The 21,856-nt window shown below is 44.6% G+C and overlaps 5 protein-coding genes across 5 annotated transcripts, besides 12 other annotated features; 4 read left to right on the top strand and 1 right to left on the bottom strand.

Annotated features, from left to right (window-relative positions):
* Nucleotides 1-2,733: 2,733 nt before the first annotated feature.
* PVX_123745 (endoplasmin precursor, putative) lies at nt 2,734-5,996 on the top strand (the record flags this gene model as incomplete). Its single annotated transcript, XM_001617261.1, has 1 exon — nt 2,734-5,996. Exon 1 carries the CDS (start codon nt 3,552-3,554, stop codon nt 5,994-5,996), a length of 2,445 nt encoding a protein of 814 aa, XP_001617311.1. The 5' UTR covers nt 2,734-3,551.
* Nucleotides 4,777-4,806: a microsatellite.
* Nucleotides 4,937-5,031: a microsatellite.
* A 407-nt stretch (nt 5,997-6,403) lies between the features above and the next one.
* Nucleotides 6,404-6,425: a microsatellite.
* A 239-nt stretch (nt 6,426-6,664) lies between these two features.
* Nucleotides 6,665-6,759: a microsatellite.
* Nucleotides 6,760-6,917: 158 nt separating this feature from the next.
* Nucleotides 6,918-6,977: a microsatellite.
* A 2,290-nt stretch (nt 6,978-9,267) lies between these two features.
* On the top strand, nt 9,268-10,827 carry PVX_123740 (hypothetical protein, conserved; the record flags this gene model as incomplete). Its single annotated transcript, XM_001617260.1, has 1 exon — nt 9,268-10,827. The coding sequence occupies one exon, from the start codon at nt 9,268-9,270 to the stop codon at nt 10,825-10,827; it is 1,560 nt and encodes a 519-aa protein (XP_001617310.1).
* Nucleotides 9,995-10,014: a microsatellite.
* Nucleotides 10,828-10,980: 153 nt separating the features above from the next.
* Nucleotides 10,981-11,061: a microsatellite.
* A 573-nt stretch (nt 11,062-11,634) lies between these two features.
* PVX_123735 (hypothetical protein, conserved) lies at nt 11,635-13,580 on the top strand (the record flags this gene model as incomplete). Its single annotated transcript, XM_001617259.1, has 1 exon — nt 11,635-13,580. One exon carries the CDS (start codon nt 11,635-11,637, stop codon nt 13,045-13,047), a length of 1,413 nt encoding a protein of 470 aa, XP_001617309.1. The 3' UTR covers nt 13,048-13,580.
* Nucleotides 11,979-12,163: a microsatellite.
* Nucleotides 13,034-13,056: a microsatellite.
* Nucleotides 13,454-13,479: a microsatellite.
* Nucleotides 13,581-15,673: 2,093 nt separating the features above from the next.
* On the top strand, nt 15,674-18,193 carry PVX_123730 (hypothetical protein, conserved; the record flags this gene model as incomplete). The annotated part of the gene is made up of 1 exon (XM_001617258.1): nt 15,674-18,193. One exon carries the CDS (start codon nt 15,674-15,676, stop codon nt 18,191-18,193), a length of 2,520 nt encoding a protein of 839 aa, XP_001617308.1.
* Nucleotides 18,194-18,971: 778 nt separating this feature from the next.
* Nucleotides 18,972-20,949, bottom strand: PVX_123725 (hypothetical protein, conserved). The gene has a single exon (XM_001617257.1). The coding sequence runs from the start codon at nt 20,892-20,894 to the stop codon at nt 19,044-19,046; it is 1,851 nt and encodes a 616-aa protein (XP_001617307.1). The 5' UTR covers nt 20,895-20,949; the 3' UTR covers nt 18,972-19,043.
* Nucleotides 20,739-20,758: a microsatellite.
* Nucleotides 20,917-20,966: a microsatellite.
* Between the last annotated feature and the right edge of the window lie 890 nt (nt 20,967-21,856).

Here is a 21,856-nt window from a genome sequence, read left to right as displayed (position 1 = left end):
TGCCGCTCACCGCTTTGCATTTAAAAACTCACAATCGGGGAATCGGGGAAGTGCAACTGGCGGACCGATTTCTCGGACGCTTTCGCGAGGGTGTAAATTGACGAGGCAGTCAAATGGGAATAATACAATTGGCAATTTTGTGCGTCTCCGTTCCATAAGTGTGGCCAATCCTTGGGGAGTAGCCCGCGAAAGGGGGAAGCCCCTACGCATATTTATATATATAAACACGCATGTGTAGGATCGTTAACTCGCGTTACGTGCGCCTAAAGGTACCCGCAAATGCACGCGGCGCAACTGAATTTTGTTCCTTTGAAGAGGGTGAAATTCACGAATTACACGTAAAAGGAACAGAAGTGAAAAAATAAATTTAAGAAAAAAAAAAAAAAAAAAAAAAAGTACAACAATGTTTCACCAAATGGGGGAGAGCTTTACGGAGAAGTTTATCCTCCCATTCACATCAACTAAAAAAAAAAAAAAGCAAAGGAGGTGACCAAATGGTTGTTATTTTCTTTTATGTGACCCGCCTATTCGCCCCAACAGGTAGAGCGGCAGGTTATTTCTCCACCGAGGGAACAAAAAATGAATAAAAAGTTATGGCAAAAAAATTTCCCCCCTTCCTTTTGATAACTTTTGAATGGACATTCACACGTTATTTTTGAGATGGCTTTAAAAAGGCATATTTTTAACAAAAATGTTTACGCGTGTTTTTTTTGGGGGGAGGGAGTCTACCCCGATGCAGAGAGACCCCTCCATATGCATGCGTTCGTCACAGACAAATTTAACAATCCGTGAAACAGAAAAAATTAAATGGCGAATAAAAATTTATCAGCGTGGATAACGACAAGCCAATTTGTTCCCTATCCATTCGAAAAAAATAAACTGTGTATAAAACTACATAGATGTTTGGCCATACGCCTATGTACCTTTTGTAGGACTGCCCCTTTTGCGCAAGTGGTGCGTTTTCCTTACAAAAAAAGGAGCAATCCAAAACGGAAAGAAGAAAAATTTTCATTAACGGAGCAAAACCGTCTCATCGTTAAGGCGAATTCGGTTACGTACCAACCGTTGCGCGTAAAAAATGTGGACACATGTGTGCAATTTTACACATCATTCGCACGTTTCGCGGTGGCTAAATTTTGCGGTGAAGGGTTTACTTGTTCGATTAAGTTCCCCGTTGTCTATTTTTTTTTTTTTTTTTTTTTTTCCACCCAGTGATGCCTTTTTTGACGGGGCATGCACAGTGGTTGAGGAGAAGCCAACAGTGGTGTTTGCGAAAAGGGAGCTGTATTCCTCTCCACATAAAAAAGTGAAGGCTAACTTTTGTATGCTCTTTTCACGCAATTGAGTGTGCCTTTTGGCTCGCTTCCTCCATTCGGGGGAAATTCTGATGCTCAAAAATGATATACTGTATAAGCGGGGAAAACAAGCAGGGAAGCGCCACTTTAGAAACAGACATATATATCCTCTCACAGCGCAAATGGGAATGGTAAAAAAAAGTCTCCCCCAAATGCGTGCGCTCCGAAAAATTACCCTCACGTAGCTGCGTTTATGCTACGGTTGGAAAATCACTCTTCCCTCAACGAGGCGTATTTTACGAAGTTGGTATGCGTTCCACTTTTTATCGCTTCTTCCTTTGCTCATTTTTTCTTCTTTCCTTTTTAGCAAATAAAAAAAAATGATAACTATGCTCACCCCACGAAGGAGCCTCTTTTTTGCTTTTATTCATTTGGGACAGGGGTGCCATATGGCTATCTCTAAACGTTGACGGCGTCACGTCCACTGTGTGTATACGGTATATACCACGTGGGGAGTACATGCACATGCGCGAATTGGCATTTTCCCCCCTCAGTTTGGCTACACATGATTTGATGCTTCATGTGCATTTTTTGTTCACCACTCCAGGTGTGGCGGGTTCCACAGATAGAATGAAATAAAAACAAAATGTAAATCGTGTGGAGCTCACGTTGCTGCGCTTCGGGGCATGTCCCTTATCGAACCACTAAAAAGAAGGTTCATAATTTTATGTGTGCAAAATGGGGACTTCCCCTGACACACAGCACTACATTTGCATGCCGACCAAAAGTGCACACTGCTTACCCCTTCTTCCACATTTTCTAATTAGCTGCGGTTTTTAAAAAAGGGGCTTTCCTCAAAGGTGGAAGAATTGGCTGCCCAGTTGGCGCATTTCAATGTGCCCCCCTTTTGTAAATAAACAAAAAGGGGAAAAAATACCACCCTGTAACTGTAGCTGTGGATGTGAATGTGATTGTGATTGTGAGTGGAAAATAGGTGCAAACCAAAGGTGAGTGCCGGTGACGATGCCGCTGACGAAGCGGCTGACGATGCGACTGAGCAGCTTACCCTAATCGAGTCGAACTGTGCAGCCGCTTCTTCTTCACGAAAGCACCATCGCACAGTCAACCCCGCGCGGGGGAAGAAGGCTGCCAAAAGAGCCCCTACCTGTAACCGCCCCTTGGCATACATATGACGTGCTGCCACCGAAGCGCATAATATGGCAAGTGGGACCTGCTGTAATTAGAAAAATATAAAATAATACACATATAGCGTTAAGAATAGGCCACGGGAAATTATGTACCTTTTTATCCCTTTTGAATACACAGTTTATTCCATTCTTAAGTAGAGCAATGATTAAACTTTTTTTTTTTTTTTTTTTTTTCATTCGTAAGAATGAAATTTCATGCATACAATTTTGTGCCATTTTTTTTTTTTTTTCACCTAAATTTATTATTTTATTTTTTTCCTACTTATCATGTACATGAACTTCTTCTTCATCGTGTAAGCTTAATTTCTTTTTTTCTTTTTATCGTATATTTTTTCCATTTTTGTTTCTTTTTTTTTTATGCCCCTTTTTTTTTTCATATTTTTACATGCCATTGGTTTGGTTACCCTTTCTTGTTTTTTTTTTTTTTTTTTTCACCCCCGCGTCGTAAACTGATCGCCCTGTTTCTTTTCCTTTTTTTTAAGATCGTACTTCACGGGAAAGCGAATTAACCAGCCTAACAGTGTAGCAGATCTCGTTTGAACGTTTTCGTCATTACAAGTTTGTAGCATGCATAGGCATAAATGTTCACGTATGTACTTTTACATATACACGCATGCGTAGGCGCAAGAGTTTGGAGCGCACAAGCCTATAGGCCCACTCAAGAGCCGCGCACGTAAAAAGGCTGGCCCCACTTTGTGCTTCCACCACGACGACTCAGACAGTGCCTCGTCCTCGCGTTAGAGGCAGAGAGCAGGGCTGCAAGTGCGTATGAACCACCGCGCGTGGGCACACTTTGTGTAAAATATAATTTTATCAGAACGGGTGTATTGTATTTGTATATGCACATATACGCGTACATATACATGTGTGTATGTGTGCCAGAATTGTTTGTGGGCGGTCCCTCGTTGAGCGATAATTAATTGGCGGCGAGAAACCACCCACCGGTAGTTACTCCTGATTGGTCTGAGGGCAGCCACCCAGCGGTAGTTACTCCTGACCGACCCGCTGCTCAGATTAGCAGCCCATCGGGAGCGACGAAGCGGCCAAAATGAAGCTGAACAGGGTGATCCCCTGCGCACTGCTCATCGGCGCGCTGCTCCCCAGCTGGGTGCCCCAAACCTTCAACGTGCTGTGCGCAAGTGATGAAGGGAAGGGAGAGGAGAAGGAGAAGAAAGAAGAAACAAAGAAGGACACAGATAACATCCCAGAAATTGCGGACAATGAAAAACCAACGTCAGGCATAGAACAGCACCAGTACCAAACGGAGGTAACCAGACTGATGGATATAATAGTAAATTCTCTCTACACACAGAAGGAGGTATTCCTCAGGGAATTAATTTCCAATGCAGCTGACGCGTTGGAAAAAATTCGATTCATGTCTCTCTCAGACGAAAAGGTATTAGGAGAGGAAAAAAAATTGGAAATAAGAATATCAGCCAATAAGGAAAAAAACATCTTATCCATCACGGATACAGGGATAGGTATGACAAAGGAAGACCTAATTAACAACTTGGGAACGATTGCCAAATCGGGGACTTCAAATTTTTTGGAAGCTATTTCTAAAAGTGGAGGTGATATGAGTTTGATAGGTCAATTCGGGGTGGGTTTTTACTCTGCATTTTTAGTGGCAGACAAGGTGATCGTCTACACGAAGAATAATAATGATGAGCAGTACATCTGGGAATCCACTGCCGATGCTAAGTTTTCCATTTATAAGGACCCTAGGGGATCAACCCTAAAGAGAGGAACGAGAATATCCTTGCACTTGAAGGACGACGCCACCAACCTGATGAATGACAAAAAGTTGGTGGACTTAATTTCCAAGTACAGTCAGTTCATTCAGTACCCCATTTATTTGCTGCACGAAAATGTGTATACGGAAGAGGTACTGGCCGATATAGCCAAGGAGATGGAAAACGATCCCAACTATGATAGTGTGAAAGTGGAAGAATCGGATGACCCAAATAAGAAGACACGAACTGTGGAGAAGAAGGTAAAAAAGTGGAAGCTAATGAATGAGCAGAAGCCCATTTGGTTAAGGCCACCCAAAGAGTTAACCGACGAAGATTATAAGAAATTTTTCAGTGTGCTCTCCGGCTTCAACGACGAACCGCTGTACCACATACACTTCTTTGCAGAGGGGGAAATCGAATTTAAGTGCTTAATATACATCCCTTCGAGGGCTCCCTCCATAAACGATCACCTATTTACCAAGCAAAACTCCATCAAGCTTTACGTCAGGAGAGTTCTCGTGGCGGACGAATTTGTGGAGTTCCTCCCCAGATATATGAGCTTCATAAAGGGAGTCGTAGACAGTGACGACCTACCCCTTAACGTGTCCAGAGAGCAACTGCAGCAAAATAAAATCCTAAAAGCTGTCTCCAAAAGAATTGTGAGGAAAATTCTGGATACCTTCCGAACCCTCTACACGAGTGGAAAAAAAAACAAAGAAGATTTGAGAGCACAGCTAGCCAAAGAAACGGATGAGGAGAAGAAAAAAGAAATTCAAAAAAAAATTAATGAACCAAGTACCTACAAATTAATATACAAAGAGTATAGGAAGTATTTAAAAACGGGATGCTATGAGGATGATATTAATAGGTCCAAAATTGTTAAGTTACTTTTATTCAAAACGATGTTACACCCGAAAAGCATTTCGCTAGACACTTATGTGGAAAATATGAAACCGGACCAGAAGTTTATTTACTACGCTTCGGGAGACTCGTATGAATATCTGTCCAAAATTCCCCAGTTGCAAATTTTTAAAAAGAAAAACATCGACGTTGTGTTTTTAACCGAGTCGGTGGATGAGTCCTGCGTGCAAAGGGTACAAGAATATGATGGGAAAAAATTCAAGTCCATTCAGAAGGGAGAAATTACCTTCGAATTAACAGACGATGAGAAGAAAAAAGAAGAAAAAGTAAAAAAAATGTACAAGGCATTGATTGATGTCATTTCGGATACCTTGCGAAATCAAATTTTTAAGGTGGAAATATCTAGGAGACTTGTGGACGCTCCCTGCGCGGTTGTTTCCACCGAATGGGGGCTATCCGGACAAATGGAAAAGCTAATGAAAATAAATGTTAATAATGCAGACCAAATCAAAGCCATGAGCGGACAGAAAATTTTAGAAATTAATCCCGATCACCCAATCATGATAGATTTGCTAAAAAGGTCAGTTTCCAATCCGAAAGATTCTCAACTAACTGAAAGCATTAAAATTATTTACCAGTCGGCCAAATTGGCCTCTGGCTTTGACTTGGAGGACACGGCAGATTTGGCTCAAATTGTCTACGACCATATTAACCAGAAGCTGGGCGTGGATAATAACCTCAAAATTGACGACTTAGACCCGGCCATCTTCGAGACCAAGAAAATGGAGCAGGAGGACTCCCCCGATGGTCAGAAGTTCCACGAGGAAATCAACATCGACGACGAGATACAGAAGCAGGACGCCGCGCCCGAGGCCGCTCCGAAGAACGACGAGTTGTGAGCTCGCCGCGGGTCCGCGCACGGCATACATATATACGTCACCCATGTGTGTGTGTGTGTGTGTGTGTGTATGTGTTTGCCTACCTGTTAATTCGCACTGGCGGCAGCACGGGACCGCATCGCAGGTAGCCATTGTGACAGTGCTCCTGGATGAATGGAGATGTCTCACCAGCGCGCAGGTCAGCCACACCCCCGCGAAGTTAGCAAAAGGTACCAGATTAACTTGCATCATTTTTTTTTTTTTTTTATATCTGCCCATTTATGTTAGCCCCTAATTGTATACGAACGCGTGGCCCCCCTCCTTCTTCTTTTTTTTCCCATTCTTTCTTCACTCCTTTACAATTCTCTTTTCAAATAAAAGCACCCTTTTTATGTATGTTCATAAAAACGCATTTACGTAGCTTTCCATTTATGATAAAAAAAAAAAAAAAAAAAAAGCTCTACCACTGCATGCGTATGGGATGCATATCTCGTACGTGCCAATGATATAGTGAGCATGTGACTGCCCACCTGTGTAATCTGCAGATGTTACGCGTACGCATTTACACTTAATTTTTTACGCGTACGCATTTACACATAATTTTTTACGCGCACGCATTTACACTTAATTTTTTACGCGTACGCACTTGCACATAATTTTTTACGCGCACGCATTTACACTTAATTTTTTACGCGTACGCACTTGCACATAATTTTTTACGCGCACGCATTTACACTTAATTTTTTACGCGTACGCACTTGCACATAATTTTTTACGCGCACGCATTTACACTTAATTTTTTACGCGTACGTACCTGCACATAATTTTTTACGCGTACGTACCTGCACATAATTTTTTACGCGTACGTACCTGCACATAATTTTTTACGCGAACGTGGTCAAGAGTAACCCTTTTACCAAATCAATGTTGTGCAAAAATGCAGTTGCGAAAGTTGGCCCCCCGTCGGTAAAGCGAACGGGTAGAGAGTACATTGTCATGGCAGACCCTTCTTCCACCCCACGTGAGCTGCGTACAAATGAGGAGTCCACGCATCGCTCAGGTGGGCGTTTTGTTCGGTGAAATGCACTGAGAAGGTACATTCTGCGTAATGGCTTCTACTCCGCTGAGTATGCCCAAACGAGTTGTAGCCCCTTTTTACGTATCGTTTCAATTTGGGAAGCAAAAGATAGGTTGCTTTTCTCTCCGATTTGATTCGGCCCCAGTGGGTTTAACTTATCAACTTGCAAGTGTTCACCACGCAGAGAAGGCGAAACTGGCTAGGGCTGCACTGTTTTGACAAAAATGTCGAGACGTTTTTCCACCCCGCTGTAACATTCGCATTTCGTTTGTCCGCGGGGAAACCATGTGGGGGGGCCCCACCGTGCAGGACCATGGTGTGACGGCGAATTTGCGAGTGACAAAAAAAAAAAAAAAAAAAAATACATAAATATCGCGAACATCGCGAATATGGAACATATACGAACGCAATCGTTCTCTCCCCTCTTCAGTGACGAGCGCGCAGTGAAGCTGGCACAGTTTTTAAAACTTAACTTTGTTATGGCGCCCCTTACGCGGAACAGCAACGAGCGCAACGGATAGGAACCCTTTTACTTTTAAAAGTTTCCCGTTCATTTGCTTACCAACCATCTTTGCCATGTGGCCACCCGCAGCACAAAAGGAAAAACGAATTTACCTTGCCATATATGCTTAACTCTTTTTTCCGACGTGATGATTAAAGAAAACGGCGATGCTTTTACTTGTGCCCCTTTTAGCTATCTAAAAGGGGCTACATGAAGCGAAATGAGCGTCAAAAGCGAGTAGTTTTCAATCTGACAAAATGAGGAAATGCAAAATGGGAGGTTAAAAAAGGGGGTTCTCTACTTTGGCCTAAGCGGTATTGGCATGTTTGTAGCCGCTTTGCCCATTTCCAATGTGCATGTCCACCCTCTGGAGGAGCCACCCAAAGACGTGACATCATTTCGTAGAAGTCTTCTTAACGTGATGGTGGGCACTACACCAATGTTTTACGCAGTTCCTGTTTTCTTCCTCCTTTCGCATGCGCGGGTGGATCTTTAAAGGTACACATGAATAACTGGAGGGGGTCCCCTTATAATTTCTGTTTCCCCACGGGGAAAATCCTCCTGAAGCCATCAAAAAGGGCATCCAAACGGAACGGATGCGTATGATGATACGCGCTTTAAATGTGATTTTTTTTCCCATATATTAGTGCGGCACAAATATCATTCTCATCCCCCCCAATTGGCAATAACGAGGGAGTAAATTTTTCGCAAAAAAAAAGAAAGCGGCGCTGTTGTCGCTCTTCACCTGTACACACACTCTGTGCAGACATTCTTACGACGCATCCTTCCATTGTTTCCCTTATCAACAATTTTGCGATGATTTAAATGTTATTTTTTTCTTTCGGATTGTGAAACTGCTTTTTCCTGCGCCCACAAAAAAAGGGGAAACAAAACGGTTAAGGGGAAAGGCGAAAAGGAAATGTCGCCTCTTAAATGCCTATACGTTTGGGCAAAAAAAAAAAAAAAAAAAAAAGGCGCAGCTCGATTTTTTCCATATTGTGACCCCTAACCGGTTTGATCGACGAAGGAAGGGAAGCGTGACAATTGCTGGGAGCAGCGTGACATTTGCGGGGAACATCGTGACGATTGCCGGGAGCAGCGTGACATTTGCGGGGAACATCGTGACGATTGCTGAGATAAGCCTGTAGCACCTGCTGTGCAGCACGCAGCACATAATGTGTAGCGCGCAATGTGTGATGAGTGGCACACGGGGCATGTTGCGTGGTGCGAATCGACGGGCACTCTCCTGCAGATCCACCGACATGCACATTCAAACGATTTCAAATAACATGCTCGCACTTCAACTGATTAGAATAAGAAGTGCAGGAGAAAAACCCTCTTCACATGTTGGCTAGGAACTTTGCTCACGTTTTGTTGCCTGTGGAGATTTCCTTACAAAAGGTGGTCACGTATTGCTATGCGTATGATGCGTATGTACTGCCTCCCAGCGCGGGCAAAAAGTTCCCTCCAATGGGTAGGGGCATCTTCTGGTGAGGACTCTGCCGTAAAGGGGAAGGCAAAATTGCCCAGCCAAGTGAGCACACAGTTGAGGGGTTCCCTCAGCACGGCGTTGACGCCACGACGGCCATCGCAACCGCGGAGCCACCACACCGCAGAGCCACTACACCACTGCTTCGCTGCTTCGTTGCTTCACCACCTCACCGCTTCACTGCTTCGTTGCTTCCCTGATTCGCCGCTTCCCCACGAACGCGATGGAGAGCGGGCTGCTGAACGGCGGGCCCCCCTTCAAGCGAAAGCAGCAGCACCATCACCCCCACGCGAACGAGCACGCGCAGTATGAACTGCCCAAGGGCAGGCTCTTCCACCTGATAACGCGCATTGGCATATCGATCATAAGCATCCTGGTGATTTCCCTGTTCGTGAAAAGCAACAGCAGTAGGAATAGCAACAGCAGTAGGCACAGCGCGGGGGAGCTGCCCATCATGACCATAGACGAAACGACCACCGAGCTGCTGAACTCCTTTGGGTTCCCCCCGAACAGCAAGGAGCTGGTCTACAGCAGTTTAGAAAAATGGGGCTTCCACCTCGCCGACATCGCAGACGCAGAAGTGAATACAAATTATAACGAAGCCGATTTGGACAATTACAAGTACTCAAAAAAAACGTACAAAAATATTTTGTTTTCTTTTTTTGAAAAAAAGGAAACAAGTCAAATAGGAAAAAATGCCCTCTTATACACATACCTGGAAATCCTCCAAACGAAGGAAATAAATAGCTTTTACGATTTTTTGCACACTTTTTTGGTGCTGCAAGATTTGAACTGCTTGCCTGTTAATTACAAAGGGGTGTACACAAATGGGAAGCTCTTCCTATCCAACCACATGCAAAACATAACCAAAGCGGAGCTAACCAATGTGCACACGCTGATCAATGAGGGGCCATACCTATATGTAACATTTCATGGAGGGAGGAAGAAAAACTCCATTCATAATATCTGTAAATTCTCGCGAGATGGCTATTACCTAGGGTCTGTACTACTCCCTTTTGAAGAAAAAGGCAAATTTTTTAACTCCATAAGTTTAAGAGGGTTGCTACTTCATCAGAATGGCTTGTATGTGACCGACTCGTTTAAAGAAAATTCAAAAATATTTCATTTTAGTGAAAGTCTGAAGGAGTTTTCAAATAGGAGGGCCTATGTCTCCACCTTTATAGAACAAGACCCACAGAATAACCCCCTCATGATACACCCATATGGCATTAAAAAATATGATCAGTTTTTTTACGTAAGTTCCCAGAATACTGGCACTGTCCTACGGTTCGATGTTGACAAGGGGGTACTGGGTCAGCCAATAAATTTGTACAAAAATATTTCAAATGGGCTAGTTATAAAGCTTAATAAAAATGAAGAAATCCGGGGCCTCGATTTCGACTCCATGGGGAAATGCTACGTTTCGAATAAACAAACTGGCGTTCAAATATATGACCAGAATTTTAACTTAGTAAAAATTATTCCCGTTTTTTCGCCAATTTCCATTTTATTTCACAAAGAAAGTAATCACATTTTTGTTGGTAGCTCCAAAACGCATGATATTAAAGAATATGATATTAACAACTTTGAGCTTATTAAGGTGATTAAGCACCCCCTCCTTCGGCACGTGGCGGGCATCATCATTCACCAGGACTCCATCTTCGCTGTCTCCCAGAGGAAGAACAAGCTGCTTGAGTTTTCCATTTCGACGACGCTCCTCAGGAAGATCCTCGTGGACGACTTCGCCGATGTGGGCGAGCGCGTCATGCTCTCCCCCACCTGAAGGGTCACCCCAGATGGGGGCAACAGTGTGGTGCCATCGCGGCCAGCGCCTGTGGGGGCACACCCACCCGTGTGCACTTCGTACCAACACTTGTAAGCACACGTATGTGTATACCTCTGTGCAGAAGTGCTACCTGCCTTGTTGGAAGTGTCCTCGTAAATGTTCACCTCATTGACACTCCCACCTCTCCCCGCTTTTTTTTTTTTTTTTTTTTTTTTCCGAACAACTTGGCGATTTAAAAAAAAAAAGGCAGCGCGGAATGGCATAAAAAAGACATCCCCATGTTTACCCCCTCAAATGGGTTACCAAACGGTTTGGAAGCGGACTGTAAAGGACCATCCGTGGTACCCTCTTTTCCTAGCTCGCGCTAAATTCTGGTGGGGCCGCTCAACTCGCGAAATGGTGAAGGGGCACATCGGCGGGGTGTGCCCAATAGGGTGAGCACATACACATACAACACATTGCACTTCGGTGCTAGTAACCCTCGCGTAAGTGCTTATGAGTCGAATTTTTTGGCGCGTTTTTTTTTTTTTTTGTAACCCTCCGTAAGTACCCCGATATGAGGCCTTCCCACGGGGAAAACAAAATCACTGTTTGCAGCGCGGCACGAGTTTTTGTAGCCAGGAAGCGGTTTCCTTTCAAGCCGCCCCTACCACTGACTCGCTCAAACCGCCCCTCCCCCTTGGTGTTTCACCTTACCATAACATGAAGTGGCTGCCCCTCCTGCCGCTCTCCCCCGCGTGCTGCTCCCCACCCAGCAGCATGACGCGCGAGCTCTGCTACGCACGCAGCGTGGCGCTCTCCCCGATGAGGCCAAAAAAAAGCGCATTCAAATTAGCGCAGCGGGGAGAGAGACACCTCCTCCACGGTAACAGCGAGGTGAGCAACTTTTACGGAATTAGCGAAAGCGGGTTTAGCAACAGCCGACCGCCGCCGTACCTACTCCGCTTTGACAAGTGCAATGATATCATAGCGTATACAAACGAAGTAGATAGCGAGTGTTTGAAGCAAATAAAAAACCTAGCCATGCTGGACATCATAAAAGGACATGTGACCATCCTGCCAGATGTACACTTAGGGAAAGGAATCATAATCGGCTCTGTATTTTTAACGAAAGATTTTATCATCCCCAACGGGGTTGGAGTGGACATAGGATGTGGCGTTTTGTGTGTTAAAATTAACAAGTTAAAAAAGAAAAATCTCCGTGAGCATATCATAAATAATATATACAAGAAGATAAAGCGGAACGTCCCTTTGAGTTTCGATTCGCATGAGAAGGAAGTGTTTGATGCAAAAAAGGTGCTGGACGGGTTGGTGGCCAAGTATGCCAGCCGCAACATGGCTCATATAATGACCCCTAGGCATTTGAAGCAGATGGGGACGCTAGGCGGAGGGAACCACTTTATCGAAATTGCCTACGACGCGTCGGATGGTGGAGAGGAAGCGCTGAGTGGAAACCAATCGGGAGAGACCCACCAAAATGACGCCCCCCACAGCTACACATCCGAACAAAACCATTCCCCCGAATCTGACATTTACATTTTAATACACTCGGGGAGCAGGAACATCGGGAAGAGGACAGCCGAATTTTATGATGAGTTGGCTAGCCAAGAAAGCAAAGTAAAAAGAAACGACCTAGCCTATCTAGATTTGAAAAAAGAACAGGGACAAAATTACCTAAAGGATATGCAGCTATGTTTAGAGTATGCAAAATGTAATCGAATTTACATGATGAAGATTATCGAAAGAATTATCTACGAAGAAGTTAACTGCACATTGGATTGGCAAAGCGTCATAAACATACACCACAATTTTTGCAATCAAGAATTGGTCACCTATGTCCACAGTGGGGAAGTCAAAAGGGAATACATGTACGTAACAAGGAAAGGAGCAACCTCATCGAAAAAAAATCAATTAGGCGTCATCCCGGGAAATATGAAGGTCGGTTCTTATATCGTCCGGGGAAAGGGCAACAAGCTATCCTACAGTTCCTGCTCCCATGGTTGTGGCAGGGTGCTAAGCAGAACGCATGCAAAGAAAATTATTAATCAAACCGATTTTGTAAACATCATGAGGGGCGTGCGATGTGACACGAACGCCAGAATTCGCGACGAGGCTCCTCAGGCGTATAAAAATTTGGGCCAGGTTTTGCGAAACCAAGATTCGCTTGTACATGTCGTTCGACGGCTTCTCCCCCTGATTAACGTCAAGGGGGAGTAGTCGCGCCGCCGGGGTGGAGCAGCGTGGGTACAGCGGCGAGGGTGTGCAGATACATGCCCTACGCACACGTACCGCTTAAGTGTGTAGCTTTTTTCTGTCAGCATGTGACGCTAGCTGGGTTTGTTCCTGTTATGTTGTAGTTATAACGTCTCTTTTATTTTATTTTATTTTATTATTTTTATTTTTTTATTTTATTTTATTTTTTTATTTTTATTTTACTTTTTTTTTGTTGTTTTTTTTCCCCATTCAATATCAGCCCCATTTGTTCATTTACCACTTTGTCATACTTCGAACGAGGCGGAAACTTTTTTCGTGGGCGATCTTTTGAAGAACTCCCCCCACGCAAAAAAGCAAAAAGGTGGTATTCGCCCCTTTTTTAAGAAGCGGCGTGTTACGTTTTCCCTTTTTTTATTTATTTATTTTTTTTTCTGTCCTTTTTAATGTCTTTTTAACCCTCTACAATTAGCCGCCATTTTTCACCTTCTTTACAAAAGCGTGGCGCGTTTCTTTTCTCCATTTCGCGTCACTTCAGAAAAAAAAAAAAAAAAAAAGCCAAAAGGAGAAACGTGCGAACCAATTCGTTAAGTAAAATTGCTACAAAGTTAAAGAGAAAAAAAAAAAAAAATTGTTTGCATACTTCACTGCTTAACTTTCAACATCACATTTGTCCCGTATAAGGCCCATTTTTTAAATGCATTTTTTTTTTGGCCGCACACAAAAGCCAACCCGATGGCAAAAGTGACATATGCATTTTTGCTGAATAGTTAAAAAAAAAAAAAAAAAAAAATAGCTTTGATTCCGCATGGGAGGCACAAAAAATAGCGACGTCATGCCGGTATAAGCAAAATGTATTAACATATTGACGCGTTAACGTAGTAACGTCTCAGCGTAGTAACTTCTCAACATAGCAACATTTGAACGCGACAACATTTTTGCGCTTCCGCAGATATACTTATAACCACGTAGGCAGCTACGCGTGCGTATGTTTTTGTCGCCAACCCGGCCTGGCTGCTGATTAAAATGCGAAGGCGCGAGGAAAATGCTAAAGTGCTCATAAAGGGATGACGCGGAAGGAATGAACACAGGGGCAGGTCTGAAAAGAGAAAGAACGCACAAAAGTGCCGGGGGGTCAAAGCGACAAAGAAAGGCAACCGAACTAGGAGAGTCGAACTAGGAGAGTCGAACCCAGGCGAGGAAAAATATGCGGATGGCCAGTCGCGCGGGGGACCAAAAAAGCTGCAAAGTTTAGAAGGTTAGAAGGTTGGAAGTTGAAAAATTTAGAAGTTAAGAAGCTAAAAAGCTGACAAACTGACGTGTTGAAGAACGAACAAAGCCAAGGGGCAACTGCAAAAATAAAATCGGCACTGAACTAACCTTTTTACAGCTGTGCGTATTTACAACAACAAATATATATTCAAATATAGAACACAAGAACCTCCGCAGCTTCATGTGCAATAAGGCAAAATAAAAAAAAAAAAAAAAAAAAAAAAAATATGACCATGCGTGCGTAAGTATAAACAAATAATTATACTCGTTTGTATAACCGCAAGAACAACTGCAAACAGGAGCGGCGTATCGTAATTGCGAGAAGAACGAGCACCCGATAGATCATGCGCAACGAATTAGATGCAGTATATATATAGGTGGGGTAGGGTCGAGCTTTTCTTTTCGCGGTAGTCAAAAAAGGGCTTTCACTAGCATGCAGTCGCTTACCTCCGCCAAACAGTATTCATTCAGTGATTAAACCGCACAGCGTGTACGCGCAGCTGTAGGTATAATATCCAATTCGCGAGTATGTTGTTATATACCCGCACATGCACGAACGCAAAACGTAGGAGCAGAGCGCGACCCCGTTGTTTTTTTTTTGACACCGCTTTTCGCGCGAACAGATGTAATGGTAACCATAAATAAAATTAAAAAAAAGTAGGAAGATGCCACCTTGCATATTTCTTTCAACATTACGTGAGATGCCTTTTTTTTTTTTTACTGCGCGCACGCGTGCCGCAAGAAAGTAAATACAAAACAAAACAAAAAAATTGTTAAGTAGGAGTAGAGCTATACTACTCATAGGCGTGCCGGCCAGGTAGGGAGTTATAATGCCCTGTCAGGAGTACTAACCTAAGTGCGCCCCCTCGTGCAAGTCCGCGGGAAGTTGTTCGCGCAGTCGTACGTGCAGCAGTGCGTGCAACCCGGCGTGCAACCCTGCTGATAAACACAAGATCCAGAGCAAATAGCGCCAAAAGGGAGGAGCACCCCACTCCCCCACGAAGTTTGTACACCCAAGTGTAGCAGCGAAGCAGAGCGAGGAAGAACTTCCCCACCTCATCAGAGCGCACTACTGCCACCTCATCAGAGCGCACTTCTGCCACCTCATCAGAGCGCACTTCTTCCGCCTCATCAGAGCGCACTTCTGCCACCTCATCAGAGCGCACATCTGCCGCCTCATCAGAGCGCACTTCTGCCGCCTCATCAGAGCGCACTTCTGCCGCCTCATCAGCGCACCGCTGCTGCGGCTCACCTGCACACCCGTGTGACGCGCCGGCGAAAGAAGCCCCCCCAAAAAAATGAGCTGCAATCCCGCAACCTCCCCAAAAGAGAACCAACAAGCAAACCGACCCTCTAAAAAATGACGGACGACGCCATCGATTTCGTCTTCTCCCTCATACTAGATACAGAAATTTATCTCTGCGCATTCGTACTGTTAACCTATTTCACAACGAAGAAAATTAATAAAATCATTCAGTCCAATTTTTACCAAAATGACGCGCTCCTAAATAGACTCTCAAAGCATTTCTACATAGTAGATGTGAAGGCCTATTTTAGCCCCCTGAAATATATGTTTAAGACTGCACTATATCACACGTATTATTTTTCCTCCCTTTTATTTTTAATTTACTGGTTTAGACTGTACACATGCTACAAACGATGGATTAAGTATTATTTCTTTTCCCTTTTCAACATTTCCATCGACCCTTCCCTGCTATCTGATGATGATGATGATTCTGATGCCTACCACCATGGAAGCGCGAGCGGATTTGACATTTCCTACGTGGTTGCCTTCATCTTGGGAGTGATTATTTCGTTCATTTATTACAAGTACCTTTGTAGAGTGTTTAGAGGCAAGCACAAATATGTAACGTTGCATAAATCCAGTTTGCTGCACTACTGTTTTGAGCTAGCCAAAGTAAATTTCAGGGAATACGTAAAGGTGAAACCAAAGAAGGGGTCAAAATTTAGGTTCGATTTGGACACCAACATTAAGGCACACTCCACATTCAGTAATGAGTCTACAACCACTAAAGGAAGCGGCACGGCAAGTGGAACGAGCGGAAACGCCCGTGCTGCTGGTAACGCCCGTGCTGCGGGTAGCACCACCACCCCCAGCGCAGCTGCTCCAAAGCCAAAGAGAAACATCCTGTTCCGCATTTTCAACATCGTGTACGTTAAGAAGCACGTCCTCTACGATGAGAATGTACTGTATGAAGATCACCTGAAGAACAAGTGGCAGCCCCCCCAGAAGAACAAGGAAAGCTTCCGCTTAATGCTCATCAAGTTAATGGAGAGGCTCGTCGAGGCACTCATCAATTCTATTAATGAAGAAAAGGGCGAGGCTGGAAAGGGTGCTTCCAGCAAAACGGGGCAAGCTGCTACCGGTCAGGCTGCCACTGGTCAGGCTGCCACTGGTCAGGCTGCCACTGGTCAAGCTCCCACCGGCCAAACTGCCACCAGTCAGGGGGAACCACAGACCGCCGCTGCGGGGGGGGCAACTCCGCAGGAAGGGGTGAAGCAACCGGTGGATGGAGGAGTCGCAGCGGAGGAGAGGAAACCAGAGGAGGGAGAAGCCGCAACGGAGGAGAAGAAACCGGATGGAGGAGAAGCCACTGCGGAGGAGAAACAACCAGAGGGCGAACCCACAGCACAGGAACAGTCGGGCCAACCCCCCGCTCAGGGACAATCGAGCGAACCCCTCTCGCAGGAACAGTCGGGCCAACCCCCCGCGCAGGGACAATCGGGCGAATCCCCCCCCCAGGCACAGTCTGGCGAAACCCCCCCACAGGCACAGTCGGGCGAAACCCCTCCACAGGAGCAGCCGCAGGGAAAAGTCAACTCGACGAGCTTAGCACAGATGAAGGGAGCAGCACTGAATAGTGGTGAGACGTCGTACAAGGACATAAACCTGTGCGAACTGGACTTAAACCCATATGACGTATTTGTGTGCAACTCGCATTACCAATTTAAGAGCATCCTGGAAGTGCTCATGCTGCACATCCCAATATATTTCCTATTCAAAAATAAGCTCTACGTAAAAACGTGCTTCACAATAGCCATGTATATTGCCAATTACCTGCTCTGGAACATCATCACCTTCCTAGCGATGATCAAGCCATCCCTGTTCGTCTACTACTACGTACTGAATGAGCACATAAATCATATCCTAACGGAGAGCATCAATGACCAAGAGAAGAACATCATTTTGCATTTTTTCTACGGGTTCTTTTTTGCCTCCCTAATATATTTAAAATATCATTTTAATATGGAGTTTAAGCTGATTAAGGTGGACCATATGAACCACTTCCACCGATTGATTAACAGATGCATAGCAGAGGCGAACAAATTAAAGTCCAGAGGAATAATTAAAAATTACGAGGCTATGAAAATTTTCCCCTTATGTATTGACTATAAAAGTAAAGGGATCTTAATTGATAGAGGACTGCTACGAACAGCTGCGGAAATCGAGCTGGTCTTAAAACAAAGGAAATTAAAAAATGCAAAAATATGCTTTCGAAATGTTAGGCAAATTGCTAAACATTGTGATGAAGATACTTCTTTGGAATTGTTCAGACGACTGAAGTTTGTCCTTGTGAATGAATTGCCCCACCGAGTTGCACTAAACCTTTCCCTTATGATTTCGGATGAAATGTACGACAAAATTAAAAGGAATGCCATCGATTCGTCTTCTTCGGAACAGGAGAAGAAACACCCACCTGACTGCCTATGCGAAACGCTCAAAAAAACTGCCATTCATGATTTTATAAAAGCGGCCATGGGCGTTGACAAACCCAGTGCAGATAATGAACCTGCTGACCCGGGGAAAGATTCCGCAAATACGCCCGACAACAAGGGAGATGCAAAAAAGAACAAATGAAACGAGTGAGAAGTGCATCCTGCGAAAAAAAGGAGTGTCAATCTTGGAGCGCAGTCCAAATGTTCCAGATGGGAAGCACCATCAGGAGGGGCAAAAAAAAAAAAAAAAATAATAAATGACACATGCAGCTCATATAGCCTATATGCCATTTTTGAAAAAACGTTGATGAAGCAAAGAGCGGGTGATCCCTACTCAAGCACTAAAAAAAAACAAATTACGAAAAAAAAAAAGAATCGTTTGTGTATGTCTACCCAGTCCCCGTGAATAATAAGTGCACGGCCCACCGTTATCCGCTGCGTGGTGCGTCAGCATGTGTGCTGCCCCCTTGCACGCATGCTAAGCGTATGCACGTGTGTACGTATATATGTACATACACACTTATGTATATACCCCCTCGTGCATGCACACCGCGCATTCGCGCCGACGCTGGCTCGGGTCGGACCCAGCTGGCGAACAACCCGCCGCCGTTTTGCCGACAATCCCCCAAACCGCGCGTAAATACGCCTATTTGCGTAAACTTTTTTTTGAGCATCGTCAATTTTTTTATTTGCAAAATATCCGCTACGGATTCTGTTTATGTTAATAATTTCCTTTTTTTTTTTTTTTTTTTTCCGATTTAGTAACTTGTTTTCCTCACCATTTTAAATACCCCCAAATGTTTTGAGTACATACCATGGTGGCGGTTGGCCGTGGGTTATCCGTCGAGGAGGTGCTCCCCCATGGTGCGGACGTTCCAACGGGTAACGTTCCCAACGCGTAACCGTTCAGCCTCTACCAGTGCAGCTGCGTCTGGCACTACTTCTAGCACTGCTTCAATCACTTCTCCCAGCAGCACCCCCTGCAGAGTTCCTCAGAAGGGGTGGCGGTTCCACTTGGTCCTGTCGGGCTTCCGGTTCAAAAACTTGAAGGGGTTCTTCTCCGGGACGTAGCGATACTTATAATTCTCATACAGCTCCGAGTGCGTGTAGTACACCGGCAGCAGCTCGTCCTTGTCCTCCGTCACGGCCGTCTGCTTCTTCAACCAGTTGTCAAAAATGTGGACGCCTTCATCCCAGTCGTATTTGAACTGGTGGTTCTCCTTCCCACACTGCGGCTTCTTATTTTTATATTTGTTACTAACTGAGTAGAATTTTTTGAAATCTTCCTCCAAATCATACGTGTCGTCAAAAATGCCCACCCCAATGTAGATATTCCCTGCAGGCCCTAAAATTACGTAATCCTTATTGTTTTCAATTTTTTTTAAATTTTCCTTCGTCTTTAATAAGCATTTGCACAGGTTTAGCGAAACCGCAACGTAGTCAGCTGATTCTTTGTAAAAGGGTTGGGTGTGCAGGTAATTATATTCGCTAAATGCGAAGAGGAAAATTTTAACAGGCAGGTACGAACCAGGCCTCATCATTAATTTCAAAGCGCAGAAACCATCAATGGAGTTATTCATTCCGTCGGGGTAAAACCATAACTGAAGAGAGTCAAATCCACCGAGGTTAAAAATATCTGATTTGATGGGCTGGCCTAACCTCTTTGGGTATTGTTTGCATAACATGGGGATGAAATTGATTGGCCAAATGAAATTCATGCCTACTGATACATTTGCTGGGTACGTTTCTGCCGACCCGATAAATTGCACATCAAAATAATTGTTCTGAACTTTATCCGTACTTCCAAATCCTGTGTTGTTATTACTCCTTTGGTAGTAATTATTGGAATAGTAATTTTCTTCTAATTTTTCCTGGTCAGTTGAGTCAAGCAGATCTTTCACTGTATCATCGTAGTACTTCCAATTTCCTCTCTTAATATCTTTTTCTACCTTCAAATTCCACCTCCTTTTTTGTTTAATGCCACTGTCTTTCTTCTTCTGCTCTTCTCTTTTCCTTCCAGTTCGTAGGAACACATTGGATGGGTTTATATATCCTGGTGACTCTGAATCGAACTCGCTTTTCTCGTCTAGCTCTTTTATGTCTTCTCCATGATTTAGGTATATGTACCCTGGGTAGTCCCTATCGTATAGTATTTCTCCTAATTGCGAATCCATATGGTAGTGTCTTCCCACTTTTTTGTATCTTTCTATTTTTTCCTCCTTCGTCATTTTTTTCTCCCCCGCGTCGCAGCTTTTAGGGGGGTTCTGCTCCCCCACGTCGCAGCTTTTAGGCGGGCTCTGCTCCCCCTCGCCGATGATGGAGAGCACGTCTCTTTCGAAATCGGGCACGTCCTCTCCAGCGTCAACGCCGTTACGAAGGTGCGTGGCCGATTTGTGTGCCGCTTCACCTTGCGACCCCTTGCGGACATTTCCACCTGAGCCACTGCACACGTCGCTCTTCCGCCTGTTCGACTCCACAAAGTCGTCGTACTCGGAATTATCAAACGGGGTGGCAATTTCCGGCGAAATCTTCACCTTCCTGTTGTCCGGAAATCCCTGGAAGTCCTTCCCATCAATCATAAGAAGCGGTAGTCCTTCGTACACAGAAATGTCCTTGGGGTCAACTCCATCGAACGTCTCCTCTGCTTGGTCACTCTCACCTTTCGATTGGTCTAGCGCTTCCTCCTTGTTGTAGTCAGATAACTTTTTATACAAATCGGGGCTGATTTCCTGTAGGTTTTCTACTTCTTCTAGATTAAGGCAGTCATCATCATACGCGCCCGCCCCCTTTTTTTTCCCCTCCTCTGGAAACAGGTTCTTAAATTGCTTGGGGTTAAAGAACATGCTCTCAGCGTGCAGCCTTTTTTCATGCCGCTTTTTTGCATGCCGTTTTTTTTCAAAATATCTTCTCTGTCCATTCAGCAAATACGTCCGCAAAGGTTCTTCCTCCGAAGGGCCCCCATTTCCTTTCGGGTGTCTTGGTAAAAACGCCTTTTTTGTGAAACCGCACGGGTAGGCATACGCATATGCATAGCTGTACAGGTGCACACTTTTAAGATGCCTCGCTGGGCGCCTGCTCGTTCCCCGGCGGGTGTCATGCGCCGGACAAATGCTTCGGCCACTTCTACTATTTGTGAAAACGCACAAGCCGTTTTTTAAAAGCGCGTAAGCTATTGTAGCGGCCTTCAGCAGGGCGCGAACGGGAGGCATTATTTCAGGCTGCGGAAGTGCGTTTGCTTTGGGTTGGCTTGGCGCGGTTGGCGTTCGCCATCTTGAGCATGGAGGTTGCAGAAGGGTGAGCGGCGCGCCTCGAAGTGGTGAAGAGGTTGCAGTGGTGCAAACGTTACCAATGTACAAACGTTACCAATGTGCAAACGTTGCCAAGGTATAAAGGGCGCAATGCGGTACTGTTCATCCCTCTCATTTTTGCTCGCCCATTTGCTGCTTATTTTTTTTTTTCCTTTTTTGCGATTGGGCAAAATTCCTAACGCGCAACGGACGCGTACACATCACGCGAGCGTGGATTAAACGCTCGCCGGAACTCCACCCATTTCGACTCCCTCGCACCTCGCTGAGATGGCGGCGCGGAGGGCAGTCCCAGAAATGCAAACGCGGAAGGGAAAGTGAACCTCCTCTTCTCCTCAAAAGAGAAAGATTATAACATTTGGCAAATTAACGTTAAAATGGCAAATGTGGCAACAAAAAAATGAAGTAAAAATAAAAAAAAAAAAAAAAAAAAAAAAAAAGATCGAGGCATACCGTAACATGCCGCTACACAGAGTGACATATACAAATGTAAAGCAACA

The sequence above is a fragment of the Plasmodium vivax genome, chromosome 14 (genome assembly GCF_000002415.2).
Source record: "Plasmodium vivax chromosome 14, whole genome shotgun sequence".
Taxonomy (NCBI): domain Eukaryota; phylum Apicomplexa; class Aconoidasida; order Haemosporida; family Plasmodiidae; genus Plasmodium; species Plasmodium vivax.
Note: the sequence above shows the minus strand (reverse complement) of the source record. Positions and strands in the feature narration are given on the sequence as shown.

Bases quoted from the DNA above. Each gene is read 5' to 3' on its own strand.
- PVX_123725 (XM_001617257.1), bottom strand. From the start codon at position 20,894: ATGTTCTTTAACCCCAAGCAATTTAAGAACCTGTTTCCAGAGGAGGGG.